The sequence below is a fragment of the Rhinolophus sinicus genome, linkage group LG14, assembly GCF_036562045.2.
Source record: "Rhinolophus sinicus isolate RSC01 linkage group LG14, ASM3656204v1, whole genome shotgun sequence".
NCBI lineage: Eukaryota > Metazoa > Chordata > Mammalia > Chiroptera > Rhinolophidae > Rhinolophus > Rhinolophus sinicus.
In genome coordinates this window covers 41875227-41900758 of record NC_133763.1, presented here as the reverse complement: position 1 = coordinate 41900758, position 25532 = coordinate 41875227, and the positions used below count along the sequence as shown (strand labels likewise).

Here is a 25532-nt window from a genome sequence, read left to right as displayed (position 1 = left end):
ATGGGGAGTGGAATCAGTGCTGAGGACAAAGAACTGGCCAAGAGGTCCAAGGAGCTAGAAAAGAAGTTGCAGGAAGACGCTGACCAGGAAGCGAAGACCGTCAAGCTGCTGCTGCTGGGTGAGCGATGGGAAGATGAGCCAGGGAAGGAGAGGCCCTGCTCCTGTCTGCTTCTCCTGGATGGAGGTGGGTTTTAGCCCATCCCACGGGGAGGAGCGAGGGCAGGTCACTTCTCTCTCCCCATCCAGTCTCAGTCTAGGGGGTCAGGAGCTCCAGGGCAGGGCACGGCCACCCCAGGGAGATGCACAACTCATCCTTAAATCAGGATCAGTGCGAGGCCCAGGACTGACCCTCCCGTCTCCAAATGTAACCAAACCTAACACCTCACGGCTTGGCAAATACCAGGAACCCTGGGCTTGCAGACACTGATCCAATCTGCAGTCAGAGACCTGAGTCAAGGACTCAGAAGTCCTACCATACCATCAGTGTCAGGTAGTCTGAGGGAGAGACCCACTGCCCAGGATACTGGTTCCTTCTCCTTGTTCTCAGTACAAATTTTAGAAGTAGGGAAGCCCTGAGAGGGCAGGAACGGAGTCTTTGGCTACAGCAGTGCTTTCCTGGCTTTCTATTCAGTCGCTGCCTCTAAAGCCCGTGCCAGATGGGAGCTCATCCACTGGATGAGCTCCTAAGCAGATCACAGGTCTGGGCTGAAAAAAGAAAAGCACCTCAGTGGTTGGTCAGAGAAATTGATCATGGATGTAAATAAAACAAGACAACAGAATTTGGAACACACGGCTTAGGGGAGAAAAACCACCACCCAGTGGTAGTACAGAGGCAGGCAGCTGCTGCAGCAGGCTGACTGGCGGGCTGGGCGGGCTTTCCAAGCCCATGAGCTGCCTGGGACCTGGAGTCCCCTGCTCAGGCACCTCCTCCCCTCCGTCCCACCCACTGCTGACCTGTGGCATGACCCTAAGGACACACTGAATTGCGTATCTCTGTAAGCTGGACCCAGACTTCAAATTGCCCAGGAGGCTACAGAAAGGGGAAGGCATAGCAAGGCCACTGAGAGATCTTTTAAGACTAAGCAGCTTTCTTCTCCATTCAGGACTAAGAGGCTTACAGGAAACACGCAAAGGCTAAGTGGGAAGGGGTTAAGGCACAGGGGTAGTACAGACTGGGGGCAGAGGGCTGAAGGGGTGTGTGGGTTTTCGATGGAGGAAGAGCAGAGTGTGAATGAGGATATCGGGGCGTTTTTGTCAATAAAGGGAACAGCACGGTGATGAAAAAAACAAACACAAAACCAACAGTATTTTAGTGAGGTGATCCAGCTCTCCCCAAATCTGCCCTACAATCATTCTCCTGAGTAAAAATGGTCAGAGGAGAAATGTGTTCAAGGAATTCTCCTGACTCTATCAGTGATTCTCAATGAGATTTTGCCCGCTCCCCACCACACCAGCCCCACCCCCACTACCATGGAGACATTTGGAGTTGTCACACTGGAAGAGTGGCGTGCTACTGACTTCTAGTGGATAGAGGCCAGGAATGCTGCTAAACACTCTACAATGCACAGGACAGACCCCCACACAACTGCCATCCAGCCCAAAACGTCAATAGTGCAGAGGCTAGGAAACTCTGCTCTAAATCCAGGTTGAATGGCAGAAATTGAGGGCAGCAATCATCCCTACACGCTGTCCCCTAACAGCTCCCAGGCAAGCACAGGCCATCTCACTGGAGGGCTGGGGAGAACTGGTGGAAATCTGAAGCATAAGCATTTCTTCCTGCAGGTGCTGGGGAGTCGGGAAAAAGCACTATCGTCAAACAGATGAAGTGAGTAGGAACAAAGCCCTGAAGGACTGAGGGAGGGCGAGGAAGTCAGAGCCAGTGGAGGAGTGGAGGAGGGGCTCTTCAGCCTTAAGGGACCCAGATATAAAGGGTATAAAGGACCCAGTGCCCCTCATCCGCACGCCCTTTGCCCCTCCCTCTCCACTTCGGGACAGCAGTAGGAATAGAGCGATTGGGTTCTTATCACCCTATAAGTCCTCCCAGATTCCCAATCCCTTAGGTCTGGTTACTCAGGTCCAGCTAAGGGCAAGGTGTGCGCTGCTTGCAGAATCATTCATCAGGATGGCTATTCGCCAGAAGAATGCCTGGAGTACAAGTCCATCATCTACGGGAACGTGCTGCAGTCCATCCTGGCCATCATCCGGGCCATGTCCACACTGGGCATTGACTATGCTGAGCCAAGCTGTGCGGTAGGTAGTTAAGGGTGGACGGAAGGGCTAACGAGAACAAACAGACCAGTGGCCAACAAGCTATGAGGAAACAGGACAGAAAAGTTTGGTGTAACTAAAATCCCACCTGCTGAGCTCAAATCTTACTTCAGTCCTGAGAAGTATGCAATTCCCAACTTTATGATGAATGTTTGCAAAAGTCTGCTCAGCTTGCTTTGCTTTTTTGTCTTATCATTTAAATTGCTCCCCTTGGGCTCTTCGCCCTGGCCGTGGAACTTTTATAAGCTCAACACCTGGTTCCAGCATTGGCCTTCTCCTAAATTCAACAAAGGTGGTGGGTTCCTGTCTGCCATCTTGTCTATTTCATGGTCAATCTGGTTCTTAACCTTCCAGTCTCCCTGCAACAGAGGACCTATTTTTTGTTGGCGACAGACATTTGGACTAAGGATGGGAGATGGAAACACCACCGAGGAAGCCCCTGGGACAGACTGCTATCTGCTAGCCACCACAGGACTGGATAGATTTCCACCCTCTATGTCTCAGAAGCCCACTCAAAAATTAATCAGTATGTTTCTTTCAATAGGCTTTTCACTGGACACTGTCTCCACTTCAGGCTTTGGGAGCCATGCAAAATGCTTTCCTTCGAGCAGTATTCCCAGAAGCCTCCTGGGAAAGCCCTGACTCCTGTGTGGTTCTCAGCCAAATTTGTACCTTACAGGAGGATGGACGACAGCTCAACAACCTGGCTGACTCCACTGAGGAGGGCACCATGCCTCCTGAGCTGGTGCAGGTCATCAGGAAGTTGTGGCAGGATGGAGGGGTGCAAGCCTGCTTCGACAGAGCTGCAGAGTACCAGCTCAATGACTCGGCATCTTAGTAAGACTGCTTGGGGACGGGGAGGGATGAAGCGCACGCCACATCCTAGGAGAACGTGTACCCAGCCTAAAATCCCAGGCGCTGAAAGCTGCAGGCCCCAGGACTGAATTCAGCCTGTGTACCCGTTGTTAGGCTGCAGCAGTGTTTTACTGTGTGTTGAATTTAATGCCTGTAGGAAGGGACATCCGCCATAGTTCCCACTCCTCTGTACTGCTTTACAACCAGCTCAGTGCAGCCTACAAAGCTGAAGACCCCAAATTCAACAGAGGTGCCATTTAGCAGCCCTCTTAATTCATACCTGCAGCCTCTCCTTTCAGAACCATGAACACTACGCGTAGACTGTTCTTCTGCCACACGCTCCCAGGAGGCATGTGATTCATGATGGCCCTCTCAGGGCTCAATTTTCTAGCTGGTAACCCAGGCTCAGGCCAATAACCAAAAATGAAAGTCTCCTGCACCCACAGCATCTTATGTCAGGGTGCTCGGACATGGGACACAGAAATTGCCAGAGCAAACCAAAGGAAGTTGGTCAGAGAGTAGAGAGAACCATCTTTGCAAAGCTGGTTCCAAAAATGTAAGATACACAGAGTTTATCAATCCTACCTCAAACAGCAAAGTATCATAAACGGGCATGAGCTTCCAACAGACGCGGGCGTAGCCCTTGTTCTGTCACCTAATCTTGTAATAAGGTTCTTATCTTTTACTGTCCCCAGAGCACTCTCACTCACCCAGAGGCCCAGGCACTGCCAGGTATATCAGGTACACCACCTCAGTGCATCTTAGCAATAAGCCTTCAAGGTAGATAGCACTTTTTATTAGTCCCATTTATCGATGAAAAGCTGAGGTTCAGAGAAGTTAACTAACTTGCCCAGTCATATAGATAAATGGCAGAGGCTGGATTTAAATCCAGGTCTACTTGTCCACAAACTTGAATGTTGTTGTTAGTTTTTACAATATACTGCAATCTTGACAATTACGTAACTCTTCTGAATGTTTCCTACATCTGTAAAATGTGACCTGATGCTGTCTTAGGAGATTAAATGAGAATTTAAATGTGAAAATGCCTGGCATACCAGAGGCACTTATTTTCCTTCTCTCTTTCTCTGTCACCTCATTTCACATCTGTCTTCCTCTTGCTTCCACCTTCTTTTTAAAACTTTTTTATGGTAACTGTCAAACATATACAAAAGTAGAATACAATGAGTCACCTGGCTTCAACTGTTATCAACTCATGACCAGTCTTTATTTCTTCTGCATCTCCCACTGGATTATTTTGAAGTAAATCCCAGGTACCCTATCATTTGTCCTAAAAATTTCATTATATACTCTAAAACGAAGGACTCTTAAAAAAGGAACCACAACACAATCATTACACCTAAATACTTAATAATCCCTTAATGTCATCAGATATCCAAGTCAGTGTTCATTCAAGTTTCCCTAATTATCTCAAATGTTTTCCCAACTTGATTCAGGATATAAACAAAGGCCCATGCATTGCAGTGATTCACGTCTTAATGTCTCTCTAGTCTCTTTAATCTATTGCTTCTTGATGGAATTTTTGGCACCCATTTGAGCCACCGAATCTCATTCAAGGGTCTAGAAAACTTTGTAGCCAGGCGAAATGCAAGGAAAAGTTATCTGATTTATGAGTGGAATCCCTGCCTCAACTGGGCTTGGCCCTTGGACCATCCCACACTTCCTTTTGGAAGGACACGAGGATTTGAAGGAAAGAATCCTAGATTTAACAATATGGATTCCAGTCCTGGTTCTACCACTAAGTTAGCTGTATGATTTCGGGTAAGACTCTTTACCTTTCTTGGCCTGGAGAAAATGACATGTCATCAGTGCCAATCCCTTTCCTCTAGCTACCTGAACCAATTAGAGCGCATTGCAGCCCCTGATTACCTCCCTAATGAGCAAGACGTGCTTCGATCCAGAGTCAAAACCACAGGCATCATTGAGACCAAGTTTTCCATCAAAGACTTGAATTTCAGGTGGGTACATGGTCCCCTGAAGGCACCACAAATACCATATGGTTCCCTGAGGGCACCTACCAAAAAAGGACATGGGCATGCTTGTTGCCCTTCACTAAAGCCCAATCTGAATTAGTGTCCCACTTCTCCCCCTTTTCCCATTTCGCATCGTGCTAACTGGCCCCATAGTGGCCACCTCTCCAGGGTAAACACCTGGCGTGTGTGGGTCATAAGCTGGGCATACCCACGAAACAGCTGTTCCTCCCCTCAGGATGTTTGACGTGGGAGGGCAGAGATCAGAGAGGAAGAAGTGGATCCACTGCTTCGAGGGCGTCACCTGCATCGTTTTCTGTGCAGCCCTCAGTGCCTACGACATGGTGCTCGTGGAAGATGACGAAGTGGTGAGTGGCCTCTGCACCAAGCAGCCTTGATGCAGTTAGTTCCCCCATGACCCCCCCGTGAGCTGTGTCACTCCAGTTGGGTGATTTCAGTCAACACTGACCGTCGTAGACCAACTCACACCTCAGACAAACGATTCCACAAACCCTCTTCTGTAAGTCCTAGGTTAGTACTTTAGAGCTCCAGACTACTGAAGGAGCTTGGTCTCAGATGAGACATCCAAGGATCACTTGGACAGCAAAGCTCATAAAAGGAACTGATTATTAAAGGACTATGGGATTATCAACTCGGGAAAGCACAGGAGTTACTTAGTAACCTCCCGGCTGCCTGTGGAAGTGAAGGATAGGTGCAAATGACAGAGCAGAAAAAACACTGTGATGTGTATCTTTATGCAACATGACAGAGGGACTGAACTAGTAACCTCTCTTGGCAGCCTAACTATCCACCGAGTGACTAAGGAGAGACGGCAAACCAGGTTTCTCACATGCCACTTAAATTGGCAGCTGGAGGATTCCCTGAGGGTGATTCTCTTGAGCCTTGCAGTTTTACAAGACAGGAGCTCTGCAGGACAAGCGTCAGCCCAGCCAGTTACCTTCCGAGTTTGAGACAGGATGTCAAAGGCGTGGCTAATGTTAATTTTCCATAAGCACCTGCTCTGTAAACGGAGGCCCACAGCTTACTGATAGAAGACAAAGCTTCTATCCTCCTACCCCTTGTTCCAGTTTCCCCTTCTCCTTTGCAGTTCAAGTTCACATTAGAGCACGCTAAGTGTTTTCTTAAATGTCTTACAGAGCCATTCAGTTTCCAAGATCTCTTCCATCGTTAACCCAAAAGTCTAAGAGGTCTTAAAGGGTTTTGCAGGACTATTAGCAATGAGAAAAGGCTCCGTATTAGATTTTTCTTTATTACTTGAAAAGATTGAGCCCACGTCAGCTAATAGCCTACCTCCAGACCCTAAAAGCCTGCTGGTCTGGGGCACTGGGCAACCTCTGGACTCTGCAGGTAAGTAGCACCGTTTCTTACTCATTCAAAGTGGCAATCAGGAAGGAAATAAGGCCGAAGGGCTTATGGTGCAGCACTAGGAAATTCTCTAGCCCTCACCATTAGGCACCAGGGCCAAAGAATCCCTATGACATTCCTGCCCAAACTGAGATGCAGGACTCTGTAACAGAAGCCTATCCAAATCATGCTGGAGACACAGATGGACACAGGCTAACTCGGGCGCAGTCTCAACCCTGGACAAGCAGCACGCATGAATGTCAAAGTCCTTAGCTGTGCCCTGGCTGCCAAAGATGTGCATAGTGTTTTCTGTACACCTAGATGCCTCCATGATCAGGGCCACTCGACATACCTGACCTCACTTAGCTTTCGTAAGAACACTATGAGATAGGGAAACTGAGACTCAGAAAAGCTCGGTAATTTTTCCCAAGTCACACAACTATGACAGAGAGAGGATTAGAAGGAAACCGGATTTCTCTGGCTGTACTACTCCACGCTAAAAAGAGATAAGCTACTCCCTACCTTTCCTTCTACATTTGGGGCACTAGTCGCTCCAAGAACAGGAGGTGGACACAGACCTTCATAAGCCCAATCTGATATCTCTGATGGTATTTCCTCTTAATAGAATCGTATGCATGAGTCGTTGCACCTGTTCAACAGCCTATGTAACCACAAGTTCTTTGCGGCTACTTCCATTGTTCTCTTTCTCAACAAGAAGGACCTCTTTGAGGAAAAAATCAAGAAAGTCCACCTCAGCATTTGTTTCCCAGAGTATGATGGTAAGTGTCAAGGGCTCGAGACAATGGTAATGCTCTTAGTAATGACTGGTGATTGCCTCACTTCCGAGACCCAGAAGACAAAAAGGAACTTGTCTTTAAGGAACTAAGTGTAACTTCCTTGTTTTGCAGAGGTGATGATCCCTTTTCCCTTTAACACTCATTCCTCTTATGAGCTTTGTGATGTGCAAGTGATACTCGGATGTCTAATCTGAGAAATGCGGGCATTCAGTTATAGGTTTAAATTCAGATGTCTCTGGAATAGAGCAGACATTAAATGCAGGAGAGCCACCGACTATTAAAATGATACCTACCAGAAATCAAGGGTGGAGACCTACGAGTACATACGTCTCTCCTCAATTCCTTTGCTTAAGTGAGAAACACTGAGTGTAACGGAGCTGTCTGACAGCATTGTGAGAATCAAGTCAGTCACCTAAAAAGTAAGTGAGCAACGAAGGAGGGTTCATTTACCCCACTTCTTCTCTATTTTTCTGGAAAACCAGGGAACAACTCTTATGAGGATGCAGGGAATTATATCAAGAGTCAGTTCCTTGACCTCAACATGCGAAAAGACGTCAAAGAAATCTACAGTCACATGACCTGTGCTACAGACACCCAAAATGTCAAATTTGTATTTGATGCAGTTACAGACATTATCATCAAAGAAAACCTCAAGGACTGCGGGCTCTTCTAACCCTCATCATTTCTCAAGTAGACTGTCTATAAACAGGCTTGGAATCTGGGTAATTTCAAGCAGAAAATTACAGGTCGATATACCATGGCATGGAGAATGCATTCTCCCTTGGAGATGGGAGTATGCATGATTGCACTATGTCTCACATTTCTTTTCAAAGTGGGATAGCTAGTGCAGTTTAAAGAGCACAAGGCCAAGAGTCAGAAGACCCGGGTTCCAGTACTGGTTCCGCAACTTACTACAAACTGTAAATACTTCATTTCTTGGAGTCTTGAGTCCCCCACCTATTAAATGAACATAATTTCTCTACTACTTTACAGGGTTATTCTGGTGATCACCAACAAAACTGAAGGGAAGGCACGTAAAGGTCACAGAAAGCAAGCCTATCTAAAAGCTGCCATTTATGAAATCCAACACCAGGTTTTAGATGAACTATTCTGAGCAAAACAGCACAACAAATGAACAAACCCAAAGAAAAACAAAACCTCAGTAAGCTACCACCTGTTTTACTAACAGACCTCTATGTGCCTTAGCTTAGAGACGTGGATCACCAAATAGATGTGGGTTTCTTAGTTTCTAAAGCCCACACCTAAAAACAATCATCTTTATTAAGAATAGACTATCCCTCTGCCCCCAAGCTGCCCCACAAGCCTGAGTTTCCTTTATTTCTGTAAGTACCTGTTCCTCAGCTGTACAAGACACTTTCTGATAAACTTGGAGGACATCAACACACCCCCACTTACCGTACTGATTTTATTGCTGCCCCTTCTCTATCACAGAATTTACAGTAAGTGAGCAATCCTACAATTCTCACTTCAACTGCTTCATGTTTCAGGAGAACAAATAAGGTATCTGATCTTGCTTTGGGCAATAAAAATCTATGCAGTTGGGTCCATGTGACGCCTGGCTGTAAACATTTCTTCTAATAGACCAACAAGAAAATTATTCCTTTGAACGCCTTTGAGGGGAAAGGAAGCTTGTGTTTATCTTGACAGGAGGTGGTGAAGTCAAGTATAGATTTAGCATTTACAACTACTAGGGAGGAAGGCTCTTGGCATCAAGATTTCGTATATAACAGTCAATTAAAATGAAAATATGCTCCTTGCCAGAAACACACATTCACACTTAGGCTGCTACTAGCAATATTGATACTAGAAAGCCATATGAGCTTGAAATACACTGAAGAATAAATTTGCAGCTGTTAAAATTGGCTTCATTTAATAGCCTTTCTGATTCCTTGAAAAGAAACCAAGTTGGGAGAATCACCAGAAAAATGAGGGAAACTACTTTGCCCACTGCCGATTAAAACACTTGAGCCAAACAAAAAACCCCTGGCAATAGTTCTTGCATCCAAGAGCTATTCAGAGACGATTCTGAACAGCCTGCTCCACTATCCCTAACCTGTTTGCTGTAGTGCTTTAGTTTTGCTTTAGCTCTACAGACACAGGTTCTGAGTCTATTTTTTGGTATCATGCATCCCTCTGGCAGTCTGGTGAAATCTATGGGCCTCGTCTCAGAATATTTAAAGACATATAAAATTCAGAGAATTACAAAGAAAACTAACACACTGAATACAGTTCTATCTTTGCTGATCTGCGGCAGGTTTAAAATCCTCACTATACCATGGCCTTGTTTATACAGGTCCCAACGTAATTTATCCCATTTATTCCATCTTCAAATGGGGTAGCCCCACTTCCCCCAAATCATACCAGATTATTTCTAATTTTCCAATTATGTTTATTTTCAGAGTTGCCTGGCATACCATACGTTCCACTAAGTCTTGTTTTTTGTTTTTGTTTTTAATTTACTGAACTAGGTGGAGATATTGTGTTAAACAAAACAAAACGTTTCTACCCTTCACGAGGCCTTTTCTAACATCCTCAGTTTGTTCTCTGTTGGACCCAGTGGGCTCCTATGCTGTTCCTATATACCTCCATCAGAGTACTCATCACTAGTTGTTCAGTTCCTCAATTAATTAGGCACTCCCTGAAGCCCGCGACCATATTTTGTTACCTTAATGTCCTAATTGTTTATTAACTTTTCCTTGATCTTTGACTCGAGGCAGGAACTGGTTGTGGGCCTAACTATAAAGGCCTCACGCGGGCTCCTTGGCTATCGATGTTCATAGAGAACCCACCCTGTAGCACCAGCATGAAAACAGAGCCGATGGGGTGCACCTTCTCCAGAGCCAGTGGGGTAGGTCTTCTGATAGAACAATCTCTAGCAGAATACAACAGGGGTATACTTTAGTTCTCTTTTTCTCTGGTAGACATCTCAATTTTTAACTGGTTTATAAACTCACACATGCCACCTTGTATGAACACTTTATAAAAAGTTTAGTTTGGAGGCTGGATGGGGAAGAAGCAGTGCCTAAAGCAACCGAGTTCTATAGCTGCTTTACTGAGGTTAGGATCTGGCTATTCATCTTATAATGTTTTCAAGCCAAAACTCTTATGGCGAGTCTACATGGGATAAAACGTTGGGGCCCTGTCATCTATTCACCTGTACCTAAGAACAGTCAAAATCATTTTCTGAAACTCTTGGCCAACATCGGGCTGTCCTGTGAGTAAAGGAAGAGAATGTCACCTCAAATGCTCTGCACAGGCTTCCAAAAGAGGCATTACTCCTCACCCCAGTGTGTTTGGCAGGCCCAGGGATGGTTCCCATACTTTACACTGTTAGAGCTCGAGACAAAGTGAAGTGCACTGGTTCTTCTACACAATTGGCTTATTTTTCTTTCATGGACTTTCTGATTAGTGTGCGTGAAAAGTTCTCTTTGCATAAAATGGCAAGTTAGAAAGCCTAAAACCAAAACTAAGCAATGTACTTACTCTGCTGCTTTTATCTTCTTTTGCTTTATTTTAAATTTACACTAATACTGCTGAATTTTATGTACTTTTATAAGTCATTAGAAATTCTTTTTTGTAATAAGGTAGGTCAGAAACAAACATTCAACCCTATTTTCATGAACTGCAATCTTAATTCTTAGAATGCTAAAGCTAGAAGAAATTTAGAAACATTCCAGGCCAATCACTAGCAATTTATAGATAAGAAACTGAGGCCCAAGGTGGTGGAGTATCTTTCTCAAGATCACACTGCTAGAAAGTCGTAGAACAAGAACTCCAAAACAGGTCTTCTGAATCAAAAGCCACTGGTCTTTGTATATGCACCATGCTACCAACAGTCCACCATACACGATATATAAAGTCAAAGCCAATTTTCTCATTCTCTTAAGCGTCCCCCATTCCCAATCAAATTCTTGGTTATTTTTTAATCATGCCATCTCTAAACCATAATATTTAACAAGATCATCTCTAAACTAAATACAAATCAGTCTCAAAAATGGCATGTGAAATTAGCATAAAATAACAAAAATAGAAACAACTTTAAGATCTCATTTCCTGTTCACAGACCTTGGTGCACGTGCCTTGCACAGCATTAGACACTGATGACAGTAAAACAAATGTAAATTAGGTTTCACTTCATATGTAAATCTGATGAGATTTACTATTTTTTCCCCCCACAAAAATATAATGATTGACACAAAAGGACATATACTGTGTGATTCCACTTATATGAGGTACCTAAAGTAGTCAACTTTATAAAGACAGAAAGTAGAGTGACGGTTACCAGAGGCTGGGAGGAAGAGTTAGTGTTGAATGGGTAGAGTTTCAGTTTGGGAAGATGAAAACAGTTCTGGAGACGGATGGTGGTTATGATTGTGCCACCGTGTGAATGCAGTTAATACCACTCTATACTTTAAAATGATTACAATGGTAAATTTTATGCTGTGTATATTTTACAATAAAAAAATGGAAAAAATAGTGTAATTGGAAATGTGCTTTTATGTTTCTGTGGATAAAAGGATCGATGAAAGCAGCACAAAAATTCAGTCTTAAAAGCAATGCATGGAAACGGAGGAAAAACAGAGGGCTGCCAGAGGGGCGGGGGGGGTGGGGATAAGGGGAAGGTGAGAGGTTTTGAAAAATAGTCGGTAACCACAAGATGGTCATGGGGGTTTGAAAATTAATTTGGGGAACGTACAGAGGGATAGTGGATGGGGGAGGGGGGTTCACACAGTGTGAGGGATATAAATGATAAACGTCTAAGTTTTGCTTTGTCTTGTGCACCTGAAACTAAAAAAAAAAAAAAAAAAAAAGCAATGTAAAAGACATTGACTTGTAACAGTTCCTACTCTGATAAAAAAATTCATTTACACGTACCCCACAAAGTCCCAATCAGGGAACCCATCCCCAAGCATTCAAAACCAACGCTATACGTGGAGATGTGCCGTAGTCCAAAGTGTGCCGGCCATGCTGGGTGGAGAAGGTGGTGAAGGGTGAAGCGCTCTTACCTCCCACGGCCCTCTCTACCCGGCACAGCCCCTGGAGCACAGATTCCAGCAGGACTTCAGTGTTGGGCCGGGGACCACAAGTGTGCCAGAGCCTCTGGTGGTCCTGCTAGGTCAAAGTGTGAAGGCATTTCTGTGAAGCCAGACAGACAGACTGCAAATTGCAAAAGGGAAATTCTGCCCTTTGGCCATGAAAAGGTAAGTACTAGTCTAAATAGAAAATAAAGAACTAGATTTAAATGCGAAACAAAGACCCTTTCAACCTGCTGCACAAATTTTAGAGCAATTTATAGCTGAACTTCATTTCAGGTCTTCAAAATGAATATAGGAAGTGATGCTGAGAAAAGACAACCAGGTACAATGAATACAGTTGTTGGTATTAATTTAGGAGATTGCTTTTTTTGTACTGCAGTATGATCTTGAGTATCATAAATATTTACAAAACATTTTTAAATGTCATTCCAATTGGATGAGAACCATAGAACATTATAGCTAGAATGAATAATTAAGTCCATTTTTACTTAATTAATACATGACGGGTTTAGGATTGAAAAGATTTCATAGCTAGTTGGAAACAGGAAAAAGACCACCCAGCATGCCAAACAACTCGCCAACTTCATAAGATTCTGAGCGGTCTCGGCCTTTATCCTACATGAGCCTATGAATGGTTAGAAAGAACAGGTAATTTCTTGCAATTTGTTATATCTACCGGGAATCTCTCGTACATATCAACAAGCCTCTCGGTCAAAATGTTTGGATAACCCAAAGGAATATGGGCACAGGCGGGGGGATAGTGGAGGATAGGAGATAGATAAATCAGGTTATACAGATTTTTTTTTTTTTTAATTGAGGAGGGTGCAGCTCACAGAGGCCCATGCGGGGGATCAAACCGGCAACCTTGGTGTTATTAGCACCACGCTCTAACCAACTGAGTCAACCAGTAACCCCCAGGTTATACAGAATTTAATATTCCAACTATCAAAGATCTTAAAGCTTTAAATGCTGGTGCACTGAGACTGTGTAGCCCAGCAATGTATTTACTAATATTTGATTATTTCTGCTACCTTGTTGATTCCCACTGAATTTCAGGCAGAGAAAACTGGCACAAAAGCCTTTAATATTTGACTTTTCAATCATTCCCTTTACCTACCCCTCCAAGGCCCTCTCAAAAAACTTTCATCCCATGGTTTGCACTATCTAGCTTTGCTTTTTACCCACCTACTGAATGAACAGTCATGTTATTACATATACAGTTACCTCTATCACAGGATTTTATCTTTACTTTGGTGCACCTTTCAATTTTCACTGCAAAAATAAATGCAGTGAAATAAATTAAATAAATGTTTGGAAACCCGAAGTTTCTTGTTTTAATTTTATATAAAAACTAAATATTCTGTATCTAAATGTAGGAATGTTCTTTGACCAAAAAGTCCTCATACTAATTTTTTTGGAGAAAGGCACTTTAAGTCATGTACAAAAGGTGCTTCTTATTGGCAAATAAAAAACAACTTAGTTTGTTACTAATGATTTTGAAGTTATCTGTCTACTATTTGTTGATCTTTAATATTAGGTCCTATTCAGTTTTCCTCAAGTATCGGCCCAGGTTAGCTGCATCAGAACCACCTGAAGGATTTATTTAAAAATACACAGTCCCAGGACCTGCCTCAGACATCTAGACATGTAGTAGTTTAGCCAAGGAATCTTATGTATCTCAATCTTCCACCTCCGGTATCTACTCCTGTATAACATTCCTTATTATCTCTTATTCCTGAGAAGACTTGAGTCAGGCCACATCTAGGCTCGACACAGTATCAGAAATCAACTGTCCTGCCCTGACTTGTTCTGAAGTATGGTCTCCCCAGCAAAAGTAACTCATAAAAGGTTATGAGACAACTGGGGGTGGGAGGGTTGTTTAAACCCAAACAAAGGTAAAGAAGCAAAGATCTCCACCATCCCGGAAGTCAGTTAGTTCTCCCGTCCCTCACTTAATCTTTTACTTGCTGCGAGTTAGTAACAAGCTCAACTCTCAATTTCAAGTCTCAAAGCAGCCTGGTTTTCTCTTCTGCTTGGATGGCCATGAAGCTACGTGTAGAGCCGTGGCTGGTCCAAAGGCAGACCTCTCTGTACTATGAAGCCTGAGGTAGAAACAAAAGTTACCTGGCAATATTGGGAGCTTGAGATAACTTTGTCTTCAAGTCAGTATCACACATGAAAGATTTCACAAGTAATAACAGTGAAGGGAATTAGTGTTGTTTTAGGTTTTTATAAATGAGTAAAAGACTGGTTTTGTTTTTAACATCTGGAAGCGAAAAAAAAATCAAAGGCAAGGTTTAACCGGAATGAGACTAACTTTACCTTATACGTAACTGCCAACACAACAAGGAGCTCTGCAACAGCCAACTCCAAGACCTATGCTACGCTAAATATATGCTAAATATATAAAACTAAATGTATAAAACTATGCTAAATATTTGAAGTAACTAGTCAGGTCAGGCAAGAAATATGCAAAGAAAGTCAGAGCTACAAATCGGAGAACAGTGGCCAGGATAGAAGAATATACGGTGGGCAAATGAACCAGCAGTTATTTTTAAATACTCCAAAACATGCATATAATAAACCACAAATAGAATATATAAGATAAAAAAATAAACAAGAGAACAGTTTCTTAAAATTTGGTCCATTCTTATAATGCAGCACCTTGTGAAAAATAATCCATCAGTGAAAGTAATAAAATGATACACTGAACCAGATTTAGAAATCAAACTGTCCAAGATGAAAATGTCATCTCAAAATCCACTTACGAATAACTATAAGTTTTTGGAATTTTAATGGCAAGAAGTGAAATCTGTTGCAAGGCTGAATTTTATAAGATTAGGGAAGACTGGCCATTAGGCAGCAAAATACTTCCTCTTTACATAAAGCCTAACGGATGGCAATTCTACAGACCAAGGTTTTAATCAGGTGGAGAAGATATGACTGTCAACAAAATAAAGCTATTATTGCAGTCCTTCCTGCTAGGGTCTATTTTTTATTTATTAAAATTTAACTTTCTTACATGTGCTGATTTCTTAGATGGTCCAAAGCCTGGCCACCTGAATTCTAAAACAAGATCCATCACAAATCTCCAGTATTCGCCACAGACAAGACACATGGCAACTTTTGAGTTTCCTTGTTTACAAATATCATTCCTTTTTCTTCAGGCTAGTAGATATGGTGTTTCATCCCCACAATCTGGCTCTGCTATAAGGAAAAAAATCTTTTATTTCAAAATATGATAGTGATTTGCGAGGCTGATGATCAGAATAACCTTTTTAAAATTATAAACTGCCAGCCCACTGGCCAAAAACCAATCTCTGAGATGGAGCCGGGTGATTTTGACTTGAGGCGTATTTGAAAAATCACAGACTTAAATTGTGTCCCTGTGTCTTCAAGGAATGTGCATTTAAGCAAGTTATTATTAATATTTGGGATGGCTGGGCAGGAGGTAATCTTCATGTAAATAAAGAAAAAGTGTAAATGGTGTACAGGCAGAAAAGTGGAGAACTATTTCTCATTAACAGAAAAGCTAAAAAATGAACAGATCAGACAGATGTATTTAAATGAAAATATAAAATGCATTTCAAAGTAAAATTCACTTTTTTTGATAATCTGTTATTTTGAATTATCAACACCACCATCCCATTAGCCCAGACTACAGAAAGACTACAGTTAAAACACTGGACCAGTTCTCATTTCCAGATGATCCCATATTACAGAATACAATAAAGAAAAGATATATTCAAACTGAACAAGGACTATCAACCCTATTTACATTGTGGGCATAAGTCAATCACCAGTTGAAGATGATAATTTCCTTTCTTTTATATCCAGTTTTCCCAACCCTAAAAAAAAAAATTGTTAGATAATACAGTTTACCATCTGCATAGTTAAACTTTTCCAAAAAGGATAAGAAAAAAAAAAAACTACCAACAAAGGCACTGAACTACTGTGGCTTGCTTTCTGAACCAGCTTTGATGACCACCAAACTTTTTTTTTGTTTTAAACTAGTGAAAGGTCACATAGAATCCAATCCTAAAAGATTGGACCCCAAAAGGCACTGCTCAAACTACTGATATGGAATGCTCAAAATGCATTCTCTTCATTTGCCTTCCTCCAATGGAACGTTCAGTATTTCATGACATTTGCTGTACACTGTACAAAAGGACCTGCAGGCTGAGGTGAACACAGCTTTCCACACAACCAAAATGTAAATCTGGAAAATGGATTAGGACTGAATATCACTTACACAGATAGGACGTCAGACCCTCAGTCTGGCCAAGATTCAACAATACTATTACATCAAAAGACTAGACCTTCAGGGAACCCTTCTAGCTAACACCATTCTCAGACAAAGGCCAAAGCACACTGAGCAGGGACAAAAAGAAACAGAAGAAAATATTTCCAGAAAGGACTAGTTACAAACAGGAACAAACCTGGACTCTTTACTCACCATTTTAATACTGCTGCCAACTATAACAGATTAAAATCTGTACACACGACAAAAGTAGAAAAGGTCCCAAAAAGCAACAGTTTCGGCAAAAGAAGGTACTAAGGATTACTACAATTAACATTGCTACAATAAAAACAATGGCAAACAGCGATTTGGCACCACATTTACAAAGTAAAAGCATGCGCTGTTAATACACTTTAGATGCTTCCAACAGAAGAGACCATGGAAGATAAAAAAAAACAAGGGGCATCTTTTACAAAACTCCGTATGACCGAGACAAGCAAGCAAGAATCAAAACGGTCAATTTAGTAGATATGTAGCAGCAAAGTCACTGGTTCTGTTTGAAATTTAACAATTTGCATTTCTAAGTGGCAGATGCCCTGGGTGTGTCTGTATTCAAGAAGCTGACTTTATCATACTACAGAAGCATTTACCTAGTAATCAGCATAAACCAGGTTAACTTTCAACCCTAAGCTTAAAAAAAAAAAGAGCTAGAATCTTATTACAGAGTTCTCCAAAGTAATTACTATTTAGAAACCATAATTGTACTTTTGGCAGGATAGTAACGTAAATTTCATCCAAAAAAGCCGTATTTATAGCCCCAATAACTATGAAGAATTAAGAAATTATGGAAATACAACATTCTGACCATACCAAGAGTTAAAAACAAAGAGTTCCTACTAAGAGGGATATTTTCAAGATGATCTGGTCATACCATGTGCATAGTTAAGACTGTATTTTAATCAAGATTCTTTTGCAAACAAAGAAATAAAATTTAGTAAAGTTATTCTTGATGGGGAAAAAAACTTAAAAAATGAACTACTGATGGTCTGTTAAGAAGGAAAAAAATAAGAGTTAAACTACATATTGAAGTTCTGGAATGCAGCACCTCAATTTCACATCTGCCCTAAACATTTGCGATTATGAAATCCAAGTGACGTCTTGATGAGCGAATCATACTTTACAAATGTTCCAATTCCAATGTCTGGCTTTAGCATCTCGTGTCAATTAAGAGTTCCCTAATACAGAATATTGTGCTAAAGAGTGCTAAGATTCTGCATGCTGCTGCCATTCCCTGGTCCCGTTCATGCTTGCAGCTGCCCAATGAGACAGCAAGAGAAGTCAGGTCTCAACACTCCACACTGTAATAACTAGAAAAGAAGAACATTCTACATTAGAGGAAGTTTACACAGTCAAGAGACATCACTATAGCTCTGTAACCAAACTGCTCCAAGGTTTACCTTTTATTGATATCCATGCTCTTCAATAGAGTCCACATTCCTTTAAGTTGTTTTTAATGATGACATCGGTAACAGCATCAAAAACAAACTGCACATTCTTGGTGTCTGTGGCACAGGTGAAGTGGGTGTAGATCTCCTTGGTATCTTTTCTTCTGTTCAGATCTTCAAACTGGCACTGAATGTAAGCAGCTGCTTCTTCATACGTATTGGAACCTGAAGCAGACAACCAATATATTCTCAGTTCAAATCCTAACAGCTGCCTGAATTCAACTAAGTCAGGCCATCACCACATGTGAAGAGATGGAATACGACCCAACTGAATATAGACAGATTGAGAATCCTTAAGAACGAAGTCAAAATAAAATAGGCTTGGAAGTTCACCCCCCCACACACACACCCAAAAAAAGGGTGTGATATTGAGGGGTCTCTGCAATGTGTGAAGATTTCCAGCTGGAACAGTCAATCAATCCTTTCACTTGCCTTAAGTAAGTCTATCTCTCCCATGCTAACACTTGGCTACTTTCTGTATAAATTCACCCAGCTCACCTCCCTCCTCACTCTGAACAGATGAGCACATTTCCAACTTCCTTGAGAAACAAAGGCCATGGGGCTTAAACTACAATCTCAACTTTTTAGCCCAGCACATCGCTTAAAAAGTTACCAATATCTGCACTTAGTTTTGTACTTCTGATCCCAGAGTGTCTTCCTTCCCCATTCAAAATTCAATTGCTCTACCTAGACTTTTAAGTTGAGGTAAAATTCACACAACACATAATAAACCATTTTAAAGTGTACAATACAGTGGTATTTCCTGTATTAACAATTAACAAATTAAAGTTGCAACCACCACCTCTCTAGTTTCAAAACTTTTTTTTAGCGCCCCAGAACACCCATTCCCATTAAGTAATCACTCCCCATTCCCCCACCGCCCCTAATCTCCTGGTAGCCATGAACCAATCTGCTTTCTGTCTCTATGGATTTGCCTATTTTGGATGTATCATAAAAAAGGAATCACACAAATGTGACCTTTTGTATTTGGCTTCTGTCACTTAGCATGTTTATGGGGTTCATCCAAGTTGTAGCTTCATTCATTTTTATCGCTAAATAACACTGCATTGTCGGATATACCACTGTTTACCCCTTCATCCTTCCTTGACTCGATTCTTCCTTCTCTCACCTGCTTACAAATCTTGCTCCCTCAATTACATCAACTTTTTATTACTTCCCTTTTCTATAGGATCTTACCCCTAAGCCTATAAACATTCTTAAATCTCTCCTTCCCCCGTAATCCAAGCTGTTCAAGAGTAGGCTTCACTGGTCTTCATGTCTTCACTTCCCACTCAGTCAGTAACTCACTGTACCTGGCTCTCCTCTCAGGCGCCCTCTTTCAATGTGTACCTTACTTTGTTTTTCTGCACACGACATCGTACCGCTCTTCACTTTCTAAATTCTGTTTTTGATGCTTTGACTCGCTGGTTCTTCTCTTTGGGCCCTATACAAACCTTTCCTTCTCTCCTGCTGGCATTCTCTCATCCATGGTCCTTTACTCTCCTCACTCTGTGTCATCACCCTAAGTCATTCACTTCGTTGTATTTACACATGATCTCAAGCCAAAATATTTTAACCCCCAACCTCCCCCCAAGCTCCAAAGCCACGTATATAACTAACTGCCTATCAGATAGTTCCCCTGGATGTTCTAGATACTTCAAAATCAACACTCCTAAATATGAATTCGGATCACAGCACCAGCACCCAATCAGACAGTACTCTGAGAGTACCTGTGACTGTTTCCACTTCCTTACCCTCGCTACACCCTTTCACTGTATTACAGTGAGCATGTAGTGTCTGCTGGGCAAATAAGTGTTCCCTTTCCCTGAAAACACCCAGCCCTGGTCTAAAGGTCACCGTGGTGCAGCACAGGCGCTCACGTTTGCGGCCCTCACTGTGACTGACTGACTGAGCTAAGATTTCTCCCTGCCCAGGATCTCCCTCCTAGGAATCTGAATCTGGGGACAACCGATCCCAGTCTAACCTGGTCTTTTAAATGGAGAGACACAGAAACTGTGGCAGGGCCATTTTTTATCACAGAAACTGAATAACTGAAAAAGTCGGTAAGGAGAGAGAAGAATAAAGACATGCAGAGAGGAGGTGAGTAAAGAGATGTGGAAAGAAGTATGTCCAGGGTTCTTGACAGCTATTTCCTAATTCTAACTGCATTCCTGCCCTTGGCTTCTATGATACAGAGCCCTGTATCTTCACCAAAAGTTCTTATTTGCATCCTATGCGAGTCCTTACTAATTCGACTCCCCTACTGTCTATCTTTATGGCCTTATTGTATCATCTTTCTAAAGCACAGTTCCTACTATATCATGTACTTCAATTCTTAGTAAAATCCTCCAACAGCTCCCCAGTCTCAGCATGAGAAACTAGGCCCTCCATGAGCATCCCTGCCCATCTCTCCAACCAGGCCTTCCCACCACTTAAAGCTCCAGCAATACCAAGTTCCTTCCAGGTTCCAGAACAAATAATGCCCTTTTTTAATTTAATAACCCACCTCCATATCGTTACATATGCTATTCCCTCTTCCTACAATGCTTTTATTTTGTCTGCCTGGTGACTGCTAATTCATCCTCTTACTATCTCACTCCAAGTGTCATTTCTTCTTGAAAAAGACTATACCGACCCCAAAGAGAAAACCACTGCTTCTGTTGTTCTATTAAGAACATTTTCTACTACAATGAAATTCCATAGGAGTGTGTGTGTCTCTCTCTACAATCAACGTCTGTTTCTTGAGTGCAATGATTGCACCTTTTCCTTGTATTTTCTCGAACGTATTTATACCATATTTTGATTTTTATCTTTCTCTATATGCCTCAAAAAATGAGGAGGACAGAAATATAAAATCAACCAGTAAATTATGTCTGGAATAGCACTTTAGACTTAAGCGGTCTGAATCACACGCTTAATGTTGATACCTCTTAACAGTGAACACTCTATAAGGATATACAGGCATTGTTCAAAACCACAGGTAGTTGCAGGAATGTCACTTAAGTGTTGACCTAAGATGTATACCTCCAACAAAATCTTTCACGACCCCTTACCCGTGTATTCTGGGTAACAGATAGTTAATGGACTTCTCTTTATTTTTTCCTCAAAAAGGTCTTTCTTATTGAGGAAGAGAATGATTGAAGTGTCTGTAAACCATTTGTTGTTACAAATGCTGTCAAATAGTTTCATGCTTTCATGCATTCGGTTCTGAAAAAGAAAACACAGGATGATAGGTCAGCAGCAAAAGGTAAAAGCAGATTAATGGTTCATGAAAAAACAGACCAACAAGTTTTAAAAGTATGCATGGCACCCATGGAATTAAGTCAGACACTGGTAACACAAAAGCTGGGCCAGTCTCATCTCTGTAATTGTTGGAGGTTGGGAGGTGGGAAGAAGGACTGGCTGACAAGAGGACTGAATCCTCCCCACAACGCAACATGCTGTCGTATCTCTTAAGTGTTACTAGGGCATGGGTTAATATTTTGAAAATCTAATCTCATTGACAAGGAGAAAAATTAAGGATATTAAGTTTTGGTTCATTGAGCACATGGATGTAGAATCTTCCTAAGAGTTATTTTCCATTTGCTGGCTGCATTAGACAGGCTTGTTCCCAGATGCTCCAACATACCATCTCCTCGTCCTCAGCCAGAACAAGGTCATAATCACTGAGGGCCACACAGAAGATAATTGCTGTCACTCCCTCAAAACAGTGAATCCACTTTTTTCGTTCTGATCTTTGGCCACCTACGTCAAACATCCTGAGCAGGGGGGGGGAAAGCACAAATTCAGCAAGGTCACACACATACCGCTCCCTAAATTGAAACTTAGGGAACTTCACACTATTACTTATTCCAAATCCCATTTATAATAGAAAAACAAACAAAGGAGCCGATAAAAATGTAGTCAAAACATTAATAATTATCTGTGGTTAAAAAAGTAAAAGAGAACACGCAAAAATAAAATTTAGGAATAATCAAAATTCTTTTAGGTATATAGTTGAGCCTCCTATCAGAGCTTATCAGGTGTGCTAAAAAGTCAGCAGAATAAGCACTAAAATAAATTAAAGAGGGGAAAAAGACAGGAAAAATAAAGATCTGAGTAATACAACTTATAACAATAACTAGTGTTTTTTAATAAATATTTACTGAGTGTTTACCATAGTGCCTGCCACCACCCTAAAAAAATCTTAAGTACATTAAACTCATTTTACCCTCATAATGCTCCTATAAGTACTATTATTATCCCCATTTTACAGATAAAGAAATTGAGGCACAGATATGTTAAATAATTTGCCCAAGGGCACACTACCAACAAATGGGAACTGGGGATCTGAACCCAGACGCTCTAACTCCAGCACCCAACCTTTTGTTCACACCACCATTCTATCTCTCAAATGGTTTTCCTCTTTAGTTGGAAGAGAACAATGAAAAAATATAAATCCCCAACTTGCATTGTTTCCATAATCTCTCCTTACTGATTCAAAAGTTTGTTTTCCTTACTTTTTTCTTAATTGAGTTATAATTAAGATAAAATCTTACTTAAAAGGAAAACATATTTTAGAAATTATGGAAAAAAGTAAATTGTATTTTATGGTAGGCCTCTAAGACCCTAATATCAAAACAAAACCAATGTTTCCCAACTCCAAGTCTTATCTGAACTTAATTGATAGTAACAAAACCTCAATTATTCACACACTTTATGTTTCACTCTGGATTAATTTTAGTCCACTAATCCCTTCTCAAGGGCTTATTTAATATCCAAAGTAAACTGCTGAACTTCTGTCAACAGTGCCTTCATCTACCTCCTATAGTAAAAGGAACACCCACACAGCTTTGTCCTAAGCTGGTATTAGAGTCTGAGGAGATGTGCATACAAGTGGTTAGATACTCTTAAGATATATGTTTGATGAGAATGATAAAATTTTTAAAGGTTAAACTCTGCCAAGCTCGTTTAGTGTATCAGAGCTATAATGACTAGGGGTCTATTTCCCGAGATTATTTTCCTTCACAGATTAAGAGAAATGAGAGACAGTTGAGTAATTTCTCAATGTGTGTTTGAAAGAGAACAGTCATCTTATCTCTTCATGACCCAACTTTTTCTTTTGATTGATCTTGCATAGTTCTTTTCAACCTTTGTTCATACCTGTAATGATGCAATCACAAGTTGGCTTTAATACAGGGTATAAAATATAAAACCTCACATTACAGGTTTTAGAGACGCTAACATCATATATTTCACCACAGAAGTCTTTCAAGGGGAGACACCACTGGTGGTACACCAATAATTTCAGCTTACTCCTCTAATTTCTTCTATAAAGTCCATAAAACCAGTCAAACACTATGAAGTTCCCAAGGTGGGCTTTTGGTACATATTAACATTTATAATATTATTCACTAACAGATCAACATTTTATAAACATTACCTCATAACTGAGAGGCAAGTAAGCAATTATACAATGCCTTGCATATAGTAGATGCTCAATAAATGTTTGAATAAATGGATAGTGGTTTTGCCTAGAGAGAAGAGGAAAAGGAAGAAATGATAGTACTTCATAACAAGATATCTACATGCCAACAATAAAGTGGGTGCAGCACCTTAATTAGATCTGGTTATTGATCCTGACATAAGACCAGTACGATTTACCAAACTAATAATCAGTCTAGGACAACATCAACAAGAAAGTTTCCCACACTAACTAAAGGTCAGCATTTCATTATAAATGGATTAATAATCTTATACCACACAAAGAGACACCTCATTCTTCTGGTTTCACGGGTGATAATCCATGTGGCCTTTGCTACTCTGGTTAAATAAATTCATCAGTACTAAAGATAAGTAGTTCTTCTACAAACACTCAGCTGAACTGTTCTTTTCCCATACACCAGGTTTCAAATCTGTTTTGGTGTATTAAGATTTCAAGACCCTAAGAGGTATTTATCAAGTAATACCTAAACTCTGTGTGGATTGCACAAATCTTCTGAAGCAATTGTTTTCAAAGAAAAGAAAACAGAGGATCTGGGCTAGAAATTACATTTGCATAAAAAAATAAAAATAAAAATGTTAACTGATAAAAAAGTTACGTATGTGCAATAATTCTCAATATCACATTTCTACATACAAGCATAATGAGGCAGCTAAGAAGAACATCATGTATTGAACGGGAGAAGAGTTCACTCCTAATCTCAAAAGTCATAAAAACAGAAAACAGGAACCAAAAAGACACTTCTAATATTTACAAAAGACTATAAACACAGAGATAAGCTGAAGCCTATTTTAGAGTTAATGCTGATAAGGAAATCTTTTCAATTACAACAGTACTATTTTGTCTCTCTAAAACCACCACTGTTTATGTCATCATGCCTCCCCAAAATGCCTCTATCCCAAGATTGATTTTCCGTCCTGCACTATGTCAGGAACTCAGAGACTGCGCACCAAGCAGTGCAGGAGCCGTGACAACCTCAGCTCCATCCCATTAAACTTAAAGGGAAAGGCAATGCAGTAAGAAAGCACTAACCCTGGTGAGAAAAGCATTTGTTTTAATACCACAATGGCAGAAAAAAGCCATAGAACTAAGCCCCAAAACTGATTTTCTATCCTTTTTAGTATTGCTCGTACCCTTCTAAACAACAAATATTTTATACCTGTTTTGGTGATTCCAACAAAAAAGCAGCTTTTGAAAAGAATAAAATTAAAAATAAATTGGTAACAGTATGATTACTTTTATTGATATCTAAGTTACAATTTAATTTTGAATTTAAGTTCTTCCAAATGGACAAAAATATTTGATGCTATTTGGAGACAGAAGAAATGTTTGGGCCCCCACGTTAAAACATTCAAATACTGACTGATGAATACGGTAAGTTTCTAAACCAAGGAATAAAGCCTAGAGAAATTTTACCCTGATTAAGAGAGACTAACTAAAGGGAAGATATTTGCGTTTGGCACATCTAGCAAAAAGGCTAATGACTTACTTGAAGTACAGGTCTTTGAAAGTGAAATGTGTTTCCACAATGCCTGTGGTCTTCACTCTGGTCCGCAGGACATCTTGCTGAGTTGGAATGTAGTTGGTTTGGGATATTCTATCCAAATCATTTAGGTAACTAAATAAAATACACATTTATTTTTACCTGGTGCAGTCAACCATGTGCAGAGAGTTAACAGATCAAACTAGTTCCTTGCTAAAAGTAGATTCTGAACCTGTCACTAAAGTGGCAGACCAAAATCAGATCTCCATTGTCACAGAAACGATTATTAGGAAAAAACGGGATTCCACTAGCACAGGACAATTAAAGCCGGTTCTAAATACAATATACAGACAGCTGTGCATTGCACAGTACAAAAAACAAACCAAAACAAAAGCCCTCCTACATTTAAAGTGAATGGGTCATCCGTATGTTTAAACATTTGATAGGACATTAGAGAATGATGTTTGAATTACTGACATTTTAAAAATCTAT

The 25532-nt window shown here is 41.0% G+C and overlaps 2 protein-coding genes across 2 annotated transcripts in view; one reads left to right on the top strand and one right to left on the bottom strand.

Moving 5' to 3' along the window:
- Positions 1 to 7946, top strand: GNAT2 (G protein subunit alpha transducin 2). Its single transcript, XM_074318977.1, has 8 exons — positions 1 to 118; positions 1783 to 1825; positions 2109 to 2250; positions 2948 to 3105; positions 4971 to 5099; positions 5350 to 5479; positions 7102 to 7255; positions 7756 to 7946. The coding sequence occupies exons 1-8, from the start codon at positions 1 to 3 to the stop codon at positions 7944 to 7946; spliced, it is 1065 nt and encodes a 354-aa protein (XP_074175078.1).
- A 7945-nt stretch (positions 7947 to 15891) lies between these two features.
- Positions 15892 to 25532, bottom strand: part of GNAI3 (G protein subunit alpha i3) — a 32794-nt gene continuing 23153 nt past the window's right edge. Inside the window, exons 5-9 of the mRNA XM_019730495.2 lie at positions 25047 to 25175; positions 21704 to 21833; positions 21129 to 21282; positions 18028 to 18240; positions 15892 to 17937 (exon numbers count right to left, since the gene is read on the bottom strand). Coding sequence (XP_019586054.2) covers positions 18050 to 18240; positions 21129 to 21282; positions 21704 to 21833; positions 25047 to 25175 — 604 coding nt within the window. The 3' untranslated portion in view covers positions 15892 to 17937; positions 18028 to 18049. The remainder of the gene's footprint in view (positions 17938 to 18027; positions 18241 to 21128; positions 21283 to 21703; positions 21834 to 25046; positions 25176 to 25532) is intronic.

Excerpts from the sequence above, each read along its gene's own strand:
- GNAT2 (XM_074318977.1), top strand. The coding sequence starts at position 1 with ATGGGGAGTGGAATCAGTGCTGAGGACAAAGAACTGGCCAAGAGGTCC. Across the intron at positions 3,106-4,970 it reads CTCAATGACTCGGCATCTTA|CTACCTGAACCAATTAGAGC; the intron begins GTAAGACTGCTT and ends CCTTTCCTCTAG. Across the intron at positions 5,100-5,349 it reads ATCAAAGACTTGAATTTCAG|GATGTTTGACGTGGGAGGGC; the intron begins GTGGGTACATGG and ends TCCTCCCCTCAG.